Genomic DNA, 21,715 nt, shown 5'->3' on the forward strand with positions numbered 1-21,715 from the left:
CTTAATCTGTTCAGTCTTTCGATACTGTATTCTGTGGCAGCTCGCATGGGCTAAATTGAACAAACGTCAAATCCCATTCCAACTGTGTCCTGTGAGCAAAACAAAATTGATGGTAAAAACACTTAGTTTCTCTTCCAAATAGACGTAAATCAACTTTTTTGAGTATTTAAAGACAAGTTTAACTGTAACAATGCAGGAAGGTAAGTAGTGGTTTTATTTAGCTTGCTTTTAGTCTTTATGTTAGAAATTAAATATAATTTTTCCATTAGAAGTAACTGGCGTATCTCGAAGCGGTCGTGTTAGGAAGAAAAGCTCTAAGTTGATGGACTTTGAGTCGCCCGATGATATTGAGACGAGGTATAGACGCCAGACTCCCGTAAAATCCTATTCGGGTTTTCGACAAGAGGAAGAGCAATTTCCTGAAGCCCAACAAAAGCCAGTAGAGGAGGGAACTGCATCTGGCAGCGAGTCTGATTACTATGAAAATACCGCTGAAAATGCTGATAGGTAAATACTTGTACACTGATATTGTGAATGCTGTAAATTTCTAGCCAGAACTGTGGCAAAAAATGATTTGTAGACATTTTATAAGTAACATTGTATTTTTAATTATTCAAAGTCCTGAATCCACATAATCTTGTATTTTATAAATAATTTACATATAAATTACAGAATAGCCTTTTACTATCATATAATAAAAAGCTTTTCTGTATTCATTACAGATTCTTGTAAGTTCCTTATAAAAAATAAGCACCTTTGGTATATAATATAAGTAATATTTCAGTATGGAAACAGATAGTTCTGGGTCTGAAGAAGGGTCGCCACGCACCCCAGCAAATTCCTTGTACATGATGGAGCGTGGAAGTAAGAAGAAACTAATTGTGAAGGACGGAAAGGTAGTTGGTAGGGCCAAGGCTCAGAGAAAAGACAAAGGTAAATATAAAGATTTATAAATATATGTTTTTTGTATACATTAGTAAATAAATTTCACAGCCATTCTGGATGGATGGTAGTCATAAGCTTGGTTTGTCTTGTATCTTTGTTGAACCACTAATATTCAACCATCTTATTATGCTTATTACAAGCTAACAACATAGATTCACTTTTTATATAATTATCTATTGTAATAAAACTTTTTTATTATTTAGCAAGTGGAATGAAACAATTTGCTTGTTTTTACATCTGCAAAATCAATTTATTTTAATATTATTTATTATCCAGGTAATGTTTTTTGGTGTTTAATGTGTATACATAAGAAAACACACAAACTTCTGAATTTTAGGTAAAACCCGTATAACAGCATACATGATGTGGGCAAAGGAGGCCCGTAATGATCTCCTAAGAAAACATCCTGATATGGACTTCTCAGCTATTTCAAAACGACTGGGAGAAATGTGGGCTAATGTATGTTTTAAATTAATCTAACCTAACCTAACCTAACCTAACCACATCCATTAATGGTTTCAAAAACAGTTCAAATTAAAATAACCATAGAAAAAGTTAAAATATTTTCTGTTATCACTGATTAAGCATTAAGTATTTAATAAATAAATAGCTTTAAGTTAAGATATTTGATTTTAATGTGCAGGTAAATTACAATGAGCGTTATTTGTGGAAACGAAAGGCAAAACGTTTTGCAATTATGAAATCTCAAGAAACGCAGGGAGTTACCAAGATCATATCAAACCCCAGTAAGTTCTGTCCCACTTATTATATGAATATGATATTAAAATTTGCTTTATTTTTTTTGAACTGTGCTTTTAATAGCTATTTAATCTTTTGTCCTCATTCCTTTATATCTTATCATATATCCAAGGCACTGTTAATATTGTATAGCATCATTTCCCTTTGTCCAAGGCATTACTATTTAATATTAATGCCCGTAAGAACCTTAACATATTTGGCCCAGCAACTGGGGTTATGCTTCTGGGTCTCGCCTCTTACTCTTAATTACAATTTTGTCTACATGTCCTTTTCACTACTAACCAGGAAATAAATATGAGTAAATATTTTTTTGGTTTGTTTATTATAATGATGAATATTTTAAAGACTCATTTGGTTCATTATTCTTCCAGGTGTGACCCCAGTGCGTCACGCGGGTCCGGGTCGGCCGCCCAAACATAGGCCGCCACCCACTCACACTACGCCACCGCAGCAGGCGCTTGTTGTGAGTATTGTTTTTTGAGGTGGCCTTTTTTATTTGGGGAACTTTACCCACTTAGATTACTTCGGGTCTGACTGACATACAGCTACTTTATTATTACATTTAATATATGGTTAAACTTTGCTTTATAGTAAATGCGATTTAAATAAAATAAATTTATAACTCGATTTAAACTTACGCGGTAAATTAACAACTACCGCGTAACGTACTCAACTTTAAGAACAATGTACAAAAAATATCTTTTTCAGGGATTCCTCTACTAGCACTAGCTCAGCTCTATGTAGAATTCGGGGATTCCCGCAAAAGGGCCTGACGCTGTCGTGGGGGATTCCCCGTCTCATATTCGCGATATTTTAATAAATGATCTATGTCCTTTATCATATAAAATTTATTGCTTTTTACTTTCGATGGGACGACACCACCAACCTCCGGGTGCCATCCTGGTACGCCACTGAAGAGATCTGTTATTTCTGGTTATTTTTGGAAAAAATATTTTTTCAGCCGGTTAGTACAAGCAGCGGTGCCAATAACAGTGGCATGTACCGGGTCACGGGCTGTGGGGCTGTAGAGGTCGCTGCTCATTTACGGCTTTTGGGAGAAAGTCTGGCCATCATCGGGGAGAGGCTGAAGGAACATGAGGTATTTAAAAAACCTCTAAAGCCTCCATAGTATCTACTCTATATAGTGTAAACTTTAGCGATGCTGAAATGACTGCGTAATTTCGGGCGCTATAGAAAATTTAACATATCGTTATCATAATATATACAACGACGTCGATAAAAAAGTATTAACATTTATTTTCTCATCTAAAATTTTTTATTGGAATTAAAAATTTCGTACTCTAAGCCTATTAAGTAATAAACAGAAATAGAATATAATAAATAGAATAGAAAAAATATTTATTCTATTAAATATTGCTAAAAAGGTGAATTTTCAGCAAATTTTAATTTTAATACAGACAAATCATTTATTAACAATATACTTACAATATTATAATTTTCTAAAAATATATTATTTTGTACTGAAGTCGGTTAAAAATTCTTTTTAACTTTTTCAGGGACAAATTGCCGTGTCGGGTTCTGTGTCCGTTCTGCTGGACACACTTCTGTGCTCGCTGGTTCCGTTGGTGGCTGTCACTAGGGCGGTTCCGGCTATAGCGCCCCCTGCCGCTCTTTTACAAGACACCTTACACAATATCGCATACATTATGCCTGGATTGTAGATTGACAATAGATTTTTAAAGAAGTTTTAGTGTTTTATTTGTACTAATTAGTGTCTTACTTGTCCATGAGGTTAACCATGGTTAGGCACAACCCTAATGCCTTATGTAATTTGATAGGCAAAATAACAAACGGGAGGTGATAATTGTCTTTTTAATTTATTATCAACTTTCCTGTTGAGATATACCTGTGACATACTCTGATATCCATCATCATCATCAGATCCATCTGTAGAATTCTGACATTCCGTAAATGTTGCTACTATATAAATAGCACAAACAACTTTAACTGGCATCACTGCTAATTTGAGATTTAGTAAAACTTAAAAAAAAATGTTATCTATATTGTTAGGGATGAAAAGGGAGGTACTTATCAGTCGCCGTTTAACTACTTATAACAACAACAACAAAAATCTTTATTCATCTAGGTACACCAGTACATTTATGAACGTCAAAAAAATTAATTGTAAATTAACATTTACTACCATTTCGCAAGTAGAGCATAATATGGAGTACCGAACTTATATGTATATAAAATGTATGTATAGAAGATATTCACTCCTAATGGCTGGCCAAAATGGTTTTCAAAACATGATAGCTGTCAAAATTCTACATATTTAAAAATCAGAGTATAACAACAAAAAAGTTTTAAACGTCACTTTGCTGTTATGTATTACATATATATACTTTTTAATTTTCGACTGTTAGATCAATATGATGCAATTTCTGTATGTTCTATATATCTTATAAGGGAAAATTAGAATAATAAAAAGGAAATGTAAGGAAACAAAATTCAGTATATGCTTTTTATTCATTCACAATTCAGTTAATTACAATAACATACAATTTCCAGTCATAATTAAACTATTTATCACAATTCTAAGAATTACAAACCAAAGATTACTAACTACTAAGTTATGATTATTAACCTATACGATTGACTTTCGTTAAAGATGACATGATCAGACCAGACCCTATTCAATTTACCAGAACCTGTTTCTTATATGAATACTACATTTTACTTACTACAGGACATTTCCTGTAGTGTGCTTTTTTTAATGGTCTGTCAAATCAGACCAACATTAATTTAAGTTTACAATAAGCTCACCTACGTAAAGATTATTGCATCATCAATGACAATTTTAATATTGAATAAATGGACAACAAAATATTAACTTAAGAAAACTAATGGTTATAAAAAATGTATTCTTACAGTGTACTTATGTCAGGCGGCAACCGCAGAGTATATACATAAAACAGATTAAAAACTATTGATATCTTAAACCTGTACTCAAATAATTACAATTGATTAAAAAAAACATAATTTTTAATAATTTTAGATGATAAACGTAAATAATTAATCAACTAAAACAAGCGGCCATCGTGGATGAAAAGATGTCAAAACAAAATTATATTTTAAAGATGTTATAATCGCTGCAAACGTTTTCTTACAAAAATTCTATATTGCGCTTATGGGAACCCTATATATTTTTTAAATTAACGTAAATTGTTAAACGTAACATCATTTTCGCTTAAAGGCTGTGGTATTTCGAATACTCAAGGTTAGATAATTAACTACATTTTTTATTATGTAGTTACAATAAGTATTAAATGAAAAATTGCTATACTCTCCAGTCAGAAAGTGGGAAATAAATCTAATACAATTATTATGATACGAAAATATTAACTAATTATGACGTCACAACACAAATATGAAGATTACAAATATTGGCAGTGAAGGCAGATAATACTGAAACAAAGAATTGTATTAGTAACCCTTTCATAACGGTTCCTATCTATTTTTTAAACTTCAGTCGCCCCGATGAATAACTCTGTCTATTTATAAGTTTTTATTTGTTTCTACATATACTCGGTCCTTCGAGCCGGATTTTTTTTAGTTAAATCATAAACTAAAGACATTTTACATTTTTTGCTTTGATGTCAGAAATAACTTAATAATTATAGAAAAAATACCATTTTTAATTACGTGTTAATGTTCTCTCTTATGTTGCAAGCAAATAATAATTCAAATAACTGTCAACAATATTCGGCTATAACTATACATATCGAAAGCTACTGAAATGATTTTGATGAATCTTAGTTCCAGTTGGAATATTTTAATTATTCAACGTCCTCTTTGTAAAAATTATTTATTCTAGTTACAAAACTAAAAAAGTACCGATGGAAAGTTTAATTGAAAACTAATGGATACATACCAACTACAATAGTCGTCCTCTACAATTTGTCTCTCCGCAGTAGCAGTACAGAACTTTCCCGGGAACCGAACCGATGTCATAGTTGTAGTTCCAGGTCAGCTCTTTGCCGGCCTTTATGTGCGTGCTCGCGAAGAACGCGACCCACGGGAAACGCGGATCGTGCGTGTCAACGAACACGTTTTGTACGAATACGTTCGGGCAGCATGAGTGCTGGAAACAAAAATTACTTCACTTCTACTACTCACTAGTGCATTTAAACTCCTTTGTGTACTATTCGATTTTTCTGTGTGCAAAAACTAGCTCATTAAAAACAATAATCGAGAAAAAAGAAAGTAAATTGACCATTGACCATTTGATTTGTCTTCTAGGATGACGGTAGGATTTTATAAATTGTGTAATCGCATCGAATAAAGGCTATTTAGCGACGTAGACGCAATTTAATACAATCTATTATTTTTTAATAAGATTAAAACGCATTCTTCACGGTTCAAGAATTATTATAGACGTGAGAACGTCTAACAAATCGATAAACGCAGGGTGCACGGACGAAAATATATGACTCATTGTCCGGTTACGCTCATTGTCCCCTTTACTCATTTTCCGCTTAATCTCTTCCTCTGGATCGACCTATGCGTCCGAGGATCCACTCCTCCTTTGTATCCATACAAAATAGTGATAATTCAATAAGTGATTCAATTATATTCATAAAAGTATAGAATCAATTATCGTCCGAAAACCGACGTTATAGACAACCATTTTTTGCTGCAAACTTATAACAACATAAATTTAAGCCAGTTCAATAAATGAAATTGATTATCCTGTGGTAACTTTTTACATATATTTTAAGAACTTGCATATCAGCTGTGTGCTTTCTAGTATATGAAAAGCTCACTCACGTTAAGATATCGCCCAATGTTGCCTTGCACCTTAGCGTCCATGATGTAACACGCCTCGTCCTCGCCAAATAATTTACGAACAGATCTATAAAACAATTTTGTTTCAATTGTTAATCGGTTTATTTCTTAAGATAATACAAAGTCGTACAATTATATATATAGATATAATATATAGATAGGCATGCAAATGTCAGATTAATTATTACAATGTCATATAATAAGAACATTAACATGATGTCATGAGAATCAGTTATTTATGATTGGTATCATACTTATGATCTAAATACTCGCCTACGCTATAAAGGCACCTTGCCTATAAAAATTTATTCACCTTCCCAATGAAAGAATCACGGCAGTGATCATAACTTCTATGAAGGTGATTAAATAGTTTTATAGCTATATCGTGGTGCTAGATTAGTGCCTGAAAGAATCCGAATAAAAAATGGATTCCGCATATGATCTGCTAGTGTGGATTGCACCCGCCGGACATACCCATTACAAAGCAAACGCTAACAAATGCAAAAGAAACTGGAATTAATTAATTTCTTAACCATATCCTTTGCTTAATCATGACTTTTGCAATTCGCAATTCATGAATCCGAGATATAAGCTTTTTAATTTTTAGTTTATTTTATTAATTTTTTTATAAGATTTGAAATATCGTAATTAAAAAAAATCAAATATGTACAGTCAAAACCGTTTACGAAGACATCGTTTAGAATAACATACCGGTTATATTGACCAAAATCAAAGGTCCCGGCTGAATTCTATTGTATTAGGTTTTTAATAACAACGTCATCAGCTGTTACGATACTCGTAATCGATGTTATTATAACAGATTTTTACTGTATACTAGCGGACCCGACAGACGTTGTCCTGTCTACACGTCTTTAATTTGAAAATTTCAAACTTTTTTTAATAAGCTAAAACATTCTGGACCATTTTGATGAAATTTATTATGCAAATGTTATGACAATATCTAACGATCCAGCACATGGTCTACAATAACACAATGATAACAAAACTATTTTTTAATTTGATCGCAGCGCTAACTGTCGGGACAGACTAAAATTAAAATTTGAATATTATTTAAAATTTGACACTGCGATGGTAGCGCCGTCTGTCGTATCCAATGCAACATTTCAAAATCAACAACTACTAATAGATTAAAAATTAATTAAAAAAACATTGTCCAGCGGACAAAATTGTGAATCTAAACCATTCCCAGATCCCCTTGAACACACACAAAAAATTTCGTCAAAATCGGTCCAGTCGTTCGAGAGAAGTTCAGTGACATACACACTCACAGAAGAATTATATATATAAAGATAGGAAATTAAAACGCATAATTACTCACCTATGTCTAGAAACAAAATCACCGTCCCCCATTCCAGCTGCAGCTGTGAAGCGAGACGGCTCACGAACTGTAAATTAGTTATTAATATGATTCATTAAAAAAACTAACTAATATCATATAACTATATTTTAGCATATTTTATTTTATATATCCCGAGTATCAAACCCGGAATTCCAGATCAAACTACTCCAGATACACTTTAGCGCGTAATATTCAATAATATAACTTAAGTTTAAAATATCAAAAATATTATTGATTTTAAATAATAAAATACAAAATATACTTGCCATTAACTACAAATACTAAAAAATACAATTAAAACCAACCAACCTTCCTCATCATCACTGATTGTGATACATCCATCTTCGCCATTCCCTTCTTTTTCCGTCTCATCCTGTTTCAATTCAGTCTTGATCGATTTGTTTTCTTCTTCCATCTTTCGTTTTCTTAAACGCTTACTGAAAATTAATAAACTCATACAAATCAAATTATTGCCAGTTAAAATTAACAGCAGTGCTTGCTCGAGGAGACGATTGTGAATTGGATTTTTCTATCTGTGTGCGGAATTAACGAGAGGAAACCAGGAAAATATTAAAAAAAACTAGCAGACCTGACAGACGTTGCCGATTAGTATATTAAACTAAGTATGAGAGTACTGACTGCAACGCCATCTGCCGGCCTAAACCAAACAGAACGTCTCCCAAACGCATATAAAAAACATTCAAATCGATCCAACCGTTTAAGAGGAGTTCAGTGACATACATACGCACGTTCAGCAGATATAATAAAGAGCAAACATATAATATACAGATATTATATTCAGTTTCTTGTTTCTGTTTTAACTAGTTTTTTGATGTAGTATGCTGGTCTAGTTATAAATATAGTTAATTACTAATGATACTAGTAATTATTATTATGGTCCCATATAGAACGTGGAATTTCTAGAATATAGCTACTCACTCACACTACCCACATTACTCACACTACTACTACTTTTTACTATAACTAGTATTTCGCATATTTAAGAAATTAAAATCAGCCCATCCATTGCACATATCCCGAACAACTTACTTGAACTGTACGGCTTCAGGTATGGGTGAGTAGCCAACAGGTTTGAACTCTTCATCCTCGCTCTGAGTCTTCATTTCCTCTTCTTCTTCTTCCTCCTCTTCAGTCTCACTCTCGTCTGATGTTTTAGTACTTTCTTTCTGTAAGTGTTCTGTCATATAAGCCCTAAAATCTCAAAAGTTTTGGCACACCATGCAAATAAACAAAAAAATAACGGGCCTACAAGTAACGCAAATATTTTAATGAGTTGAAAGTAACTGAAATTCTTGTTTAGACATTTTTTTGAAAGTTCTGCTTGATTTTTTATAAATATAAAGCAATGTTGTTTGTCGTTGTCAAACGATTACATGTAGAGGGCCCGAAACCACTGATCGAATGAAGACACATAAATACGTTCTAGAAGTGTTTCGGAACTTTTTTCGGAAGCTTTTGAACCTCTCTATCCAGTATTTTTAAAGACAAAATAGCAGTTAAACTAAAACGTTGCCGTAACTAAAGAAGACTTAATGCCTGTTATATATTTAACCGCAAACTGACCATAGTGATTAAAGTTAGCACGAATCAAGAGATAAATCATCAAATGTATAGTTATCTATCGATAAAAACTATCTTAACTAGATCGGGATTTTCTATTAGAGCATTTTGGAGATGACATAAAACTAGATATTAAGTTATACGCACATGTACACATTGACAGAATACTCGCAAGTGAGTTTTGGGCCTTTTAAAGGAAGAAAAACCTTTATTATACACAATAACAGGATATTTAAGTAAAATAAAGTGCACTAGCTCCCAAACTAGGATTCCATGTGTTGTGGGCAGCCATTCTTTTACTTTTGACTTGTTAACTGTACTTGACAATAATTTCTACATAACACAATTTAAAATTAAACTATCTGTAAACAATAAGAATATTTATATAGGTAATGTGAGTTTTAAAATACAATTAGTAAGAATATCATTTTTAAGTAAGTGGTTAAAGATGGGCCTCGGAAGGAGAAAAAGCGTTCATCACAAAAATTCGTTTTGTGGGTAGCTATATGAAATATATAAGAATTATATTTTGTATATAAATGTTGTGTATGAAGTTCGAAATGCGAAAGTGGCGCTTAATACGTTTTGCTTTCAAAACACAAAGAAACAAATGCTATCTACAATTACCTTATCTAGAGCCTTAATGGAATCCGGGATGTCTTCTTCGTAGCCTTCCTTTGTCTGCTCCACGACCTCTATGTAGTCCAACTCGGCCAAGTATTCATCGCCCTCGTTTAAACCGTCCTAAAAATTCCATACAAGTTTTTTAATTGGTTTGAGAAATGTTACCAAAGTTTCCAGAATGATATTTGTTATATTTTTAGGAATACCTAATAAGGCAATTGTGACTTATTGAAGTGAAACTTCTTTAGGCGCATGAGGGTTATTTTTTTACGGCTGAAACGTCACGAAGATGTGCAGCGTTTTTGTCGAAGAAAAAGGAGAGAGTGAGAAAGCGAGATCGAGAAAATATACGCTATTGGTTGATGTATTCGTTTAGTTGGAAGAATTAGAATTTAGATGGAAATTCTGTCGCATAATGTCTTGTGCAGCAAACGCAGATTTTTTATTTATTTATATTATCATTAGCACGTATACAGTTTATATAGGAATAATTAATTGACAATGAAGTTTCACTTTTGACATGTGTACTTTGTACATACACACTTTTTTATTATTATTAAGCCTTTATTTTATATATATATTTATATTTTAATTTAGAAGTAAGTATTACTGCATTCAATTTTTTTTATATAACTTGTGACGTCGGGGAATCAATCAAAGATAATTATTCTTCTTAATTAACATATTATCATTTTATAAATTCTGTATCAATCTGTTCTACTCACCAGGTTGGCAGTAGCGTCTGTAAGTAGATTTCCAACGTAAATACAAATAAAGCAACCCTTGGGAACATCATTTAAAGCCCGAATTCCCCATCCTCTATTCGGAGTTTTAAAAACCTATATGGAAAAAAAATTAAATTATCTTTACCAAACTTTACTATCATACGGCATACATAATCTTAGCCTAAAATGTGTAATTTATTAAAGCAAATTAGTTTGATAACCACAGCATGTGCTTCTGCTGTGAGGAACATGATTTTACAAGTTTCTGAAAGTCTTGTTTCTCACCCATGCCTCCCGTAGAGGATGGGTATAGTTTATTTTTTTAATATAACACTTTTATAAAGGATAATAACATTAAACTTAAAATTAAGTATTCAAGAAAGTGTTGTAACCATTATAAGAATAGTTGGTTTGCAATTGCATAACATTCTGCTTCGAAGGACCAAAACAGTCAGTATGAAATATTAATATATTTTGCTTTAACTTACCTGCAATTTCAATTGTAATGGATGTTGAACGACTCGATTTAAACACGTCGATTTACATTTGCATCTGCAATACACAACAAATTTTAGAATTATTATTTTGTTTGAAGTATGACATTCTTCAATTGAAATGTTAGATATCCCACTTTAAATATGGGTTCCACTTTCTGATTACCTAGAGTTACACTCGTAAATGCCTGTACGCAAGGGTTCAGGCAAGCGTTTGTAGTCATATCCGACATCTTCTCCCTCTATTCCGATAGTTTTAGCGCCCTCTAGTGTCAACTTCCAGCAGGCACATTTCGTTTTGTCCTGAAAAACAGTTATAAAATACATAAAGCACCATTTACTTTGCATTCAAATATATATTTCTTTAAACAGGAGTGTTAAAATTATGTCATCGGGTGTGTATGACGCAGTCAACTAGATTAATAGGCCATTCAATTAACTGCCTAGCCTTTCAACTAAACAGCGCCGTTTAACTAGTCGCCTGAAATATATTTAGCTGTAGCGTTTGCATGCAATAAACTGGCTAGCTAATACTTAGGCCATTCGTACGATCTTACCATGAAGCAGAAAGTGAAACATCTGACGTAAAAAATATATAATTAAAAAATTAAATTACACGAGTTAGTCACATCACTATTGTCAACAATACAATGTATCGTTGACAATAGTGATGTGACATGTTATCGTAACAGAACAGTAAAATATTAACGATAAGGAAATTAAAAAATGAAATAAGACATTACACTTTGGATCTAGTAAAGTTCTGTCGGTTAAATTGAAAAAAAAAAACATTTTCAAATTCATTGTTCGACATATATTTTACATACGATATACGCTAGTACGTACACATTGTACGTAGGTACGAACTCATCCCCAATTTTCTAATAATGATTGGCATATCCTTCTAGTCTTGAATAACTTTTAAATGAATGCGTACCTCACAATCATCTTCACAGTCACAACCACATAGAAACTCCGGGTCCAAGTTAAGTGGTACTCCCGCTGTCGGGGTCCTCTCCGTGCTATACGCACAGAATTCAGGCAGCGACCCATCGTAGAAATTCACGCACGGGACCGGTACGTTCTCTTTGCCATTCGCTAGATCCTAGAATACGTATCAAGTAAATACTGTACTTTCCAATTAATCAGTAGTTATTTCAACTTTATTGTAGTAGAAACTTGTATATCTGTATGCAGTCTTGGCATATAATATGATATATTAATTTATTTATATACACGTACAACAAGAAGGGTATGACAAAAACATACAATTCACAGATTAGATATTACCTAAAGTTTTTTCTAGGCTTCTAGTTTTCTAGGAGAAATTGCTTACGAAGAATCAAAAGCATGCAGAAATCACGATTACAAAAGAATCTTAGTTAGAATTAACAAAAATAAATTTACAGTACAAGCATTACTAAGATATATAAACAAGTTTTAACACCATTTTAGTGTATCATATCTAAAACCAATGCAATACAATTAAGGGAAAGAAAAAAACAATTTTTTCTTTCATCACTCACCTTCTTAGAAACGACGTACTTATTGATAACAAATTCGGCCAAACAATGTGTGTTAGGTCCAAAGTCGAACAGATCTACGCCCATATCCGATTTGATCGTTTGCAGATAACGCAACAGTTCCTCCATGTTACGTATACGACGTCCGCAAGGCGCGCGATACATTACGCGTTTGTCGTATTTTGACCGGACTATTTGCCTGTACACAATATGAAATATAGGATAAATAATCAAGATAATCCTTTCTGGGCCTTGTGAATTGTGATTGTGTCTTAATTATATTTATCTTAATTTATTCTCTTTTTACGCCGGCTGTTTTCTCTCGGCCTACACCCTCTGTCTTCTTTGCCGATGAGTAGGGATGCCTACAGGTTCGAATTGATTGACGTGGAATAAGTGATACCTAGGATGATCTTATGTTCCAAAATAAACGTATTTTTTAATTTTTTAAATAACTAAATACTATAAAATAGAGTCTTTACCTAAGGAAAATTTCTACCAACCTTTCCCAACCACTGAGCAGTGGTTTTGCGAGTGGATTGTACGTGAGAAGATCCTTCAACGACAAGACATCCTTTCTCTTACAATTCGGTCCACAGACGTGATTCGCGGATATTTTGTATGGACGCACTGCTTTTTTTGGAGTATAGTACTGGAAATACAATAAATTGAACTACAGTCATAAGTGTTATAACGACGAAGGGACAACTAATATTTCATCGTAAAAACCGATGACGTTCTTATTAAAAACCTAATAAGAATTTAGTCAGGACCTTTTTCGAAATTATTGCATTCTTTAACGAATATGGATAAATTGGACAAAGAAGTCAAAAAAGTTATACTAAATAAAAAATGAATAATTAAGAACCTTGTAATAACGTTCTAGCTTCATTTCACTAAAGGAAATAATGTAAGGCTGTCATTTAAAAATGGACTTTAACTCAAAACTATAGGGTCTCATATCCAACAATAGATCTAACATGAGTTTGATAAGTACTAACCGCTTTAGTTAGTACGTATACGTTGATACGTACGTGTCATTTTTTTTTTTTAAATCCAAGTTTTTTTAAAGTAATAAGCTTACCACGACTCGACTATAGAAGCTGTCTAGCTTTGTGGGTGTGGGGTTCGACACTGGTGGGGGCGTGGGCGTGGCTGTCGACTTCTTCGCTACTGCGCGTTGGCGACGAAGATCCTGAGGGAAGGTAGCTTCCAGTACAAGTGAACATATTTATGGCACCTTTAAATCAGTGGCAGTAGATACGAAGATTTAACATATGGATATTAAAAAATAAAATAGTAATTCCTACAAATTTTGTGTTTGTCAAAAATTGTGTCATTTGTTTAAAAAAGCTTAAATACGGATAGGTACAAACTTTTAGCCATTGCGTCAAATCAAACATTTAATAAACCCATAGATTAAATTCAAATTAAAAATATATACATCAGTGGCGAAGAGTCCATACAAGCCGATTCCCACCGGGTTACCTTTCAAAAATCAGTTCCATATTCATACAAAAGTATTTACATTCTATTTCATTAACAAAGTATTATTAATTAAATGCCTGCGCGATTTACAATAGCAATAGTAATTCTTAGCAATACCCTAAGTATCACATTTCATTTTATAGTCGTAAATTAATCAGCGCGTCAATTTTTCGTACCTAAATTACATTAAAGGTAACTCGACGAATTACAGCTTATCTCGGCCAACGTTTTACTATGAGGCGAAAAGAGACAGAGCGTGTCAAACCATCTCTTTCTAATGCTCGCTAACTGTACGTAAAATTTAAAGAAAGATAAGGCTGATCGCGACCGGCTTGCAGTTCTCTCCTCTCCTCTATTAGAAAGAGACAAAGAAATTATTGTTATTGAACCACGGCACGGGAGAAAGAAAACACGACAAAATTAAAAAGAATTAGCGTTATAATGAAATCCTTCGCAAGTCATATTCTTTTTATTTTGGCATATTTTCGCGTTCCATTTCGTTTGGTTGAAAATAGATTATTTTTAGTATGTGACATGTGTTCCTATACCACTGGTGCGTGATAATTTCGTTTGTTATATTTTAATATTTGTGTTATTTAAACTGTGACTGATTCTGTAAGGTAATTTAATCGCAGATTTGGTTAAATACTGTGGATTTTGTTTGTTATTATGGCTTTAATTCATATAGAGTGCTGTTCAACATTTTTTTGGACCGGCTTCCCTTTGCCAAAATTTCACCCTTCGCCACTGATATACATATATCTAAATTATAATATAAAAATAAAATAAAGAAAAAAAATTTTTTTTGTTTAAAATTAAAATAGCTCTGCAATATACCTCATTATTAATATCTTTGATATTCTGCAACTCCGTCGACTTTTGTTCATCAGACCGCATGTATTCCACAATCGGCATATTTGGCTAAAAATAAAACATATTTAAATTTACCTATATAGGCATGATTATGGCAAAGATTCTGTCCTGGGTTTTATTACTGTACCCGTAAAATCGTTTAAAAATATCCGTAATTAGAATATAACTTTGCTGAGAGCCCCGGAAAAATATCTTTATTCAGCAGTACTGGTATAAAAACCTCTTCTGAATAAAAACAAAATTGTGTCACGAATTGTAGTACCGAAGGACATACGTACTACGTATATGTATACGTAATAACTAGACCCCGTTATCTTACGCTTAGTTTGGAGGCAGTTAAAATAGTGATGTAGAGGACAAATCTTTGTTTTTAATATAGTGGCGGAGAGTTCTTCTCTTCCATTCTAAGTGCTTAATTTGAGAACTGGCAATAAATGTAAAATTAGAAATATTTATTTTTTGACGTTTATAAGTGTACATTGTGTTACCTATATGAATAAATGATTACGAATTGAATTGAATTTGATTAAAAAGAACTAGTTTTTAAGTTAGATACATTTGTAGCGGTCGAAAAATAATTGTCATTTTTTAAATGGATTTTTACAAGCAGGCCTCGTTTGACTTCATACAATTTGGAAAAAATGTATTAATTTATTATGAAAAAAAAATTATACAATAATAAAATCTTTCACTTTTATTTATTTAATAAATCAATATAGCAGCAGGGCTCTGTTAAGTATTAATCAGATCTGATATCTTTTGATATATTATTGAGTGATTAAATCAACGTAGTTTTTATGGACACAAATTTTAGAAATTGCCCCAACTGAGCGTATATAACAGGGTTTAGTAATGACATAAATTAAAAAAAAATTGAGAAAATTAAGAGAATAGAATAACTGATGAAATACCCTCGAAACCGCTTGAGGTCGCGGCATAGCTCTCTGCCGCTGTCTACCCGCAGCCTGAATCTCGCGGTAAAGGGGTTCGAGTCTCGTGGAACCACGATAAATCCATTCCAGCCTAGCCTTAGATTCACCCATTAGGAACTGCACTAGAACTAGCGACGCATCTACTTTGACAACCTTTGATGGCCACCATTTGTCTGTAAGGAATTAAATAAAATTAATTGAACACTTTTTTCTAGATGTCAAAAAGACGAGATTAAATTAAAGATTAAAAGTAAGTTGAAGAACTATTTTTACGTAAACAAGACTGCTGTTCACGCTAAATCATTGTCAGTCAAAGAACGATGACAATTATCGATTTTGACTTTGTTCTTCGAACCGGAGAGGGATTTAGTTAAATTTTAACCGTCGTTGCGTGCGCACTTAATATAGACCGCAAACTGTACCGCATTTTATTCATTTATTTTTTTAAGGATCCAGGGTTTGGAGTGTGACACGCCACCGTTGATGGTTAGTGCTAGTTTTAGTCTTAACGATTGATGGATTCCTTTTATTGTACTGACACGCGACAGCCCAGCGCAAATTATTTTACCGAGGGAAGGGATCATCCTGTATATAGCTTCCGGATACCCAGGGCCACACAACTATGATTAACTTAAAATATTTTCAAACTTTTCAAAATCATGATTTAAATTATATTATTCTATAAATAAATCTATAAATAAACCACTTAAAAACTTTTTGAAGTGAAACTTCTTTAGAATCGTTCTGATTTCAAACCGGATGCAACGAAAAAGCGACAGTAAAAAGAGACAGAAACATTAATTCATATGATTTAACGTGGGAGAAAATGAGATAGATAAACTTCTTTCGAATCGTCGTGATTTCAAACCGGATGCAGCGGTAAAGAGAGACAGAAACATCAATTCATCATATGATTTAACGTGGGAGAAAATGAGATAGCAGGCATTATACAGCCTCTCTTTACTGCCGCTTTTTCATTTGATCGAATTTCAAACTTTCGATGTTTTAGTTTTTCCCAAATTAAAAATTTATATTAAACTTATAAATTAAAATTTATGATTAAAATATACTGTTTTAAAAGAACACACACATTTAGATAATGGAAAATGATTAATTTATATATGATTAATAATAAAAAAAATGTTTTTGAAGGTTTCACTTCTACCATGTGTGAATTGCACATATGTTTTTTTAATTATATAATTTATTGGGTACGTCTCAGAATCGGTCAACATCTATTTTTCCATTCCTCTAAATGTTAAGGGTAGTCCAGCCAATTTTTATTTTTTAATTTTTAGATTTTTTTTATGATACAGCATTAATAAATACATACAACCCTAAATTTTCAACTACTATCAACCCCTATTTTTTAAATATAAATTATATACATGGCAAAACGACGTTTGCCAGGTCAGCTAGTATACTATATTAATGCTTTGTAACTCACCCTTCCACTCAGTCTTAATTGTCTCGTTGGCCTTCAATCTGACCATCGGCCTTTGGGGGTAATTGAAGAGGTACTCCTTCACAAAGAGTCGCGAAAATGGATGAACTTCCTCCCACACTTGAGTGGAATATTCACAGACCAGACGCGTGTCGGCATGGGTCGCGTATTGGGCGTAGCCATCGTCAAAGAATATTAAATATCTGTAATATATTTAAACCAATAAACCTCGAAGAAGGATAATTTAGTTTTATAGTTAAGAGCACTTTACAGATACTATTTTTTAAAATTATAAATGTAATACAAAGTATATAACATATTATATAAAACATAGTATGAGCCTCTAATCGAGTTCGTGCGTTTAAATCACGGCTGCATCATTGGATTTGTCTTTCTATTGCGAAAGACTCGTTAATTCATTTAAGTAAATTTTCTCCCACAGATCTACACTCTTCGAAGCTAACAAGTCAAATATGCAGATGCAAGCAATATACGATTGCTTGCATCTGTATTGGACGATATTAAAACTCTTACCTGAAGCTATTAACAGGATTAGGGACTTCAGCCACAATACCAGAATAGAACTTCTCTCGTAGCTTACTGTCTTTTCCAACCTCAACAGATCCTTGAAACAGCGCTATGACCCGTGTACCTACAATAGATTTAACTCACGTTAAACCTGCTGCTTCGCTAATATACGTTAAAAACAAAAGTCTGTGGTGATCTTTTGAAGTTGTCAGTTGTCAAATGTCACTTTGATTATCTCTGGTTATCTATCAAAATGTTATCCATGTGTGCATATACCTACTAATAGACCAATTACGTGCCAACAATACTATTAAAGATGGCTTAAATTATCGAAATAAAATTATTTTCAGCGTTTCATGTGCAGCAACAGAGTTTTTGTGGGCAGGAGGCAAACGAGCAAGCTAGGTATTGGTATGGGTCACTTTGAATTGATAGCCGACGCCCATAGACCTGCAATGCCAGGAGCTAGCAGTAGTGTTCCCGACCCAAGTGCCTCAAAAAGCTCTTAATTGTGGAACAGGCATTTCGTATCCTGCCTCAAAACCAGACGACGGAATTAAATATTTCGTTCTGGCAATGTAGTATTACTTTCACTAGCAAAGAGTATTAGGTTCGGTTTTATTAGATGCCTGAGAAGGAGCAGTGTCGGCCTAGTGGCTTCAGCGTGCGACTCTCATACCTGAGGTCGTTGGTTCGATCCCCGGCTGCGACAATGGACTTTCTTTCTATGTGTGCATTTAACATTTGCTCGAACGGTGAAGGAAAACATCGTGAGGAAACCGACATTCCTTAAACCCAAAAAGTCGACTACGTGTGTCAGGCACTGGAGGCTGATCATCTACTTGCCTATTAGATTTAAAAATGTTCATGGAATAGATTCAGAAATCTGAAGCCAAGACCTAAAGAGGTTGTAGCGCAACTGATTTATTTATTTTTTATTAGATGCCTTTACTCCTAACAATAAGTTTAAATATGAATCAGATAGATACAAATAGTATTCAACTTACCAATAGTCATCCTCGCATTGGCTGGTTCGCAATAAGCCAAATTTCGTGCGCTGAGCGTCTTATACACATTCTTCTGGGACTTATCGAATTTGATACGACACATGGAAAATGGCGAACTCTGTAACAAAAGTAGATATTTCTTGCCAACACGGTGGTTCGATTGCCGTAACAGTATTTGTTAGTGACACAAATGGCTCACCAATACTATCAACGAAAGTTTCGTATAAACTACAGTTCACGTATTCCTACGTACGTACGTACAACTTTTGTTACCGCCATGATTCCAAAATCATTTAAACTATACGAACTTTCATAAACATTTTTAAATACTTTGCTTTCACTATTTTAAGATTAATTAATTAAACTAAACTCACCGATGCCCCAATTACTTCAACGATATGCGCTTTGCCCCATGTCCCAAACATATTCCTCATGGCATATACTGGCATTCCAGGTCTTAAGTGTGCTCGTTCTAGTTCGCCGACAGGTGGCAGATCCGGCGGTGCGTTCTCCGTAGACAATTGTACTACTGTTATGTCCATGTTCTGTGGGAAATTTCCTCTCTATCAATTTTATAAGGCGCATTCACGTCGTTTTAGTCTAAATGAGAACATGCGAAGCAAGATCAAATTAAAATAGTTTGTGTGAGAATAAGCAGTATGCTGTCCCGCTCTAAGGCCTATTGGCCGCACCAATAGCGTCATCGCATGTTAGGTTTATTTTCGTTACGGAATTTCTTGATTCGGTCGCCGCGATGAAAGCCCGCGATAACATCTATGAAATAGCTTATTAAATTTGAATTACTCACATCGTCGTCACCTTTGTCACCGGTTACGCCTGTATTATCCTGTCAAGAAAAAACCATTAAATTAATATTAAGGTCTGATAACCATTAGATAATTACGTATACTGTATACTGTGATGATAATATAAATAAATAAAAATATGCGTTTACTGCACAAAACGTTATGCGAATGCTTTCAGACTTTCTCTCAACCGGTCTCACTCTCTCAATTTTCTTCGACAAAAACGCTGCACATTTTCGTGACGTTCCATAAAAAAATTACCCTTTTGTGCCTAAAGACATTCCACTTCAAAAATTTTTAATATAAAGGCTAAGCAGGAGTGCTTCCAGGAAATTGGTGGAAAGAAAGCTAAGTGTTCTAAAAAGCATTTTCTAGAGATTGTTAATAAACAACTCACACTGTTAGTTTTCTCGCTATCAGCCTTTCGTTTCGCGGGTGTCTCGACGCTTGACGCCATACGCCGTTTCGAGAGACGCGTCTGGTAAATAATAAAAAAATCAGTAGAAAATAAATAATAATATTAAAAAAGGTGAAGATGAGGAGTATTGAGCGGGCGAAATGAGCTGAATATTCATAACTCTTCGTTCGTATGTTTCACTTGAAATGTTATAATAATAAAATAAGAAACTTGATATATTGCCCTAAGCTATATATCAAGTATTATTGTGAGAACAATCAAATGCGCCTATATCTTATTGGTTGAACGTGTAGTTGACATTATTAATAATATCAACACGTGTTTAAGTACGTCTTTACTGAGAAACTGCGTACGTTTGAAGTATATATACAAACGTACGTAATCTCTAAAACTATATTTATAGATAAAATCAACGTTTTAAATAGTTTTAAGTCAATGTAATTTTGATGCATTTTAGAATAAATCTTATATAACTTAATGTTCATGTACTATGTGTCTCATAATATTAAATTAAATGAGAATGCGTGACCAAATCAGTAAACCATAAATCAAAAAAATCTATAAACTCCATAACATACCTCCATATTATGTGTTTCAGGGCACGTAACCTGTAAACAACCAATTAGAAGATGATTTAAGTTCATTTGAATACAAATTATCTCCAGAGATCATCGAACGTTTTTTCAACTGCGAAGTTACCCAAGGACCCTTACGCAAAATTAATTTTCTTGGAGTAAGGAGCTAATAAAGAAAATACAGAAACCTGGGCACAAATCCAAACAAGGATTGCATTTAATTATTAGGACCTGGATGACCGAGCTTAGCTCGGCATTTTTTTTTATAAATCGTGCTTTTTGGAAATTTCATTTAAGTACAAATTACTTACTAATAAAATTATGAAATATGAATATAATTATGGAATAAAGATAATTATATTCATATTTAAGTTTTTATTTGACTGACATCTTTAAACGAGCAATTCTATGTTTAAGTTGATAAAACACAAATAAAATGACATTTTCTAGAAATGATACCTAGCTAAATCGATTTATCGCCCCCGAAACCCTTTGTATACTAAATTTCATGAAAATCGTTGAAGCTGATTCCGAGATTCCAATTATATATATATATACAAGAATTGCTCGTTTAAAGATATAAAATAAGATAAGATTAAAGAGTTATAGTGATTATCCGTTACATTTTCACTGGGAACTTTTTCCGTATACAACATGCATCAATTTCATTTTCATTATATTCAGTTAGCCTGATGACTCTCTATTTGCCCATGTGCGCATTTAACACTCGTATAGTGTATATATGCAGATACATCACGTATGGTGAAGGAAAACATCGAGCGGAAACCATACCACAGAGGTAGCATACCTTAGACACAATCGAC

At 33.3% G+C, this 21,715-nt stretch overlaps 2 protein-coding genes across 2 annotated transcripts in view; one reads left to right on the plus strand and one right to left on the minus strand.

Moving 5' to 3' along the window:
• The first annotated feature begins 65 nt into the window (after positions 1-65).
• On the plus strand, positions 66-3,410 carry LOC123689829 (HMG box-containing protein 4-like). Its single transcript, XM_045631483.1, has 8 exons — positions 66-200; positions 270-507; positions 785-933; positions 1,283-1,404; positions 1,589-1,691; positions 2,076-2,167; positions 2,666-2,803; positions 3,222-3,410. Exons 1-8 carry the CDS (start codon positions 191-193, stop codon positions 3,384-3,386), a joined length of 1,017 nt encoding a protein of 338 aa, XP_045487439.1. The 5' UTR covers positions 66-190; the 3' UTR covers positions 3,387-3,410.
• A 765-nt stretch (positions 3,411-4,175) lies between these two features.
• The window catches only part of LOC110997400 (histone-lysine N-methyltransferase eggless), a 29,594-nt gene continuing 12,054 nt past the window's right edge, over positions 4,176-21,715 (minus strand). The window contains exons 13-35 of the mRNA XM_045631278.1: positions 20,895-20,924; positions 20,296-20,376; positions 19,901-19,939; positions 19,467-19,637; positions 19,093-19,210; positions 18,092-18,209; positions 17,561-17,760; positions 16,093-16,286; positions 15,146-15,229; positions 13,905-14,015; positions 13,324-13,472; positions 12,824-13,019; positions 12,235-12,402; positions 11,464-11,600; positions 11,292-11,355; positions 10,804-10,917; positions 10,082-10,198; positions 8,924-9,060; positions 8,183-8,310; positions 7,853-7,919; positions 6,496-6,580; positions 5,600-5,809; positions 4,176-5,133 (exon numbers count right to left, since the gene is read on the minus strand). Coding sequence (XP_045487234.1) covers positions 5,603-5,809; positions 6,496-6,580; positions 7,853-7,919; positions 8,183-8,310; positions 8,924-9,060; positions 10,082-10,198; positions 10,804-10,917; positions 11,292-11,355; positions 11,464-11,600; positions 12,235-12,402; positions 12,824-13,019; positions 13,324-13,472; positions 13,905-14,015; positions 15,146-15,229; positions 16,093-16,286; positions 17,561-17,760; positions 18,092-18,209; positions 19,093-19,210; positions 19,467-19,637; positions 19,901-19,939; positions 20,296-20,376; positions 20,895-20,924 — 2,715 coding nt within the window. The 3' untranslated portion in view covers positions 4,176-5,133; positions 5,600-5,602. The remainder of the gene's footprint in view (positions 5,134-5,599; positions 5,810-6,495; positions 6,581-7,852; positions 7,920-8,182; positions 8,311-8,923; positions 9,061-10,081; positions 10,199-10,803; positions 10,918-11,291; positions 11,356-11,463; positions 11,601-12,234; positions 12,403-12,823; positions 13,020-13,323; positions 13,473-13,904; positions 14,016-15,145; positions 15,230-16,092; positions 16,287-17,560; positions 17,761-18,091; positions 18,210-19,092; positions 19,211-19,466; positions 19,638-19,900; positions 19,940-20,295; positions 20,377-20,894; positions 20,925-21,715) is intronic.

This window comes from Pieris rapae, chromosome 15 (genome assembly GCF_905147795.1).
Source record: "Pieris rapae chromosome 15, ilPieRapa1.1, whole genome shotgun sequence".
Taxonomy (NCBI): domain Eukaryota; kingdom Metazoa; phylum Arthropoda; class Insecta; order Lepidoptera; family Pieridae; genus Pieris; species Pieris rapae.

Coding starts and splice junctions, on each gene's coding strand:
- LOC123689829 (XM_045631483.1), top strand. Junction 934..1,282: donor GGCTCAGAGAAAAGACAAAG/GTAAATATAAAG, acceptor TCTGAATTTTAG/GTAAAACCCGTATAACAGCA. Junction 2,168..2,665: donor CACCGCAGCAGGCGCTTGTT/GTGAGTATTGTT, acceptor ATATTTTTTCAG/CCGGTTAGTACAAGCAGCGG.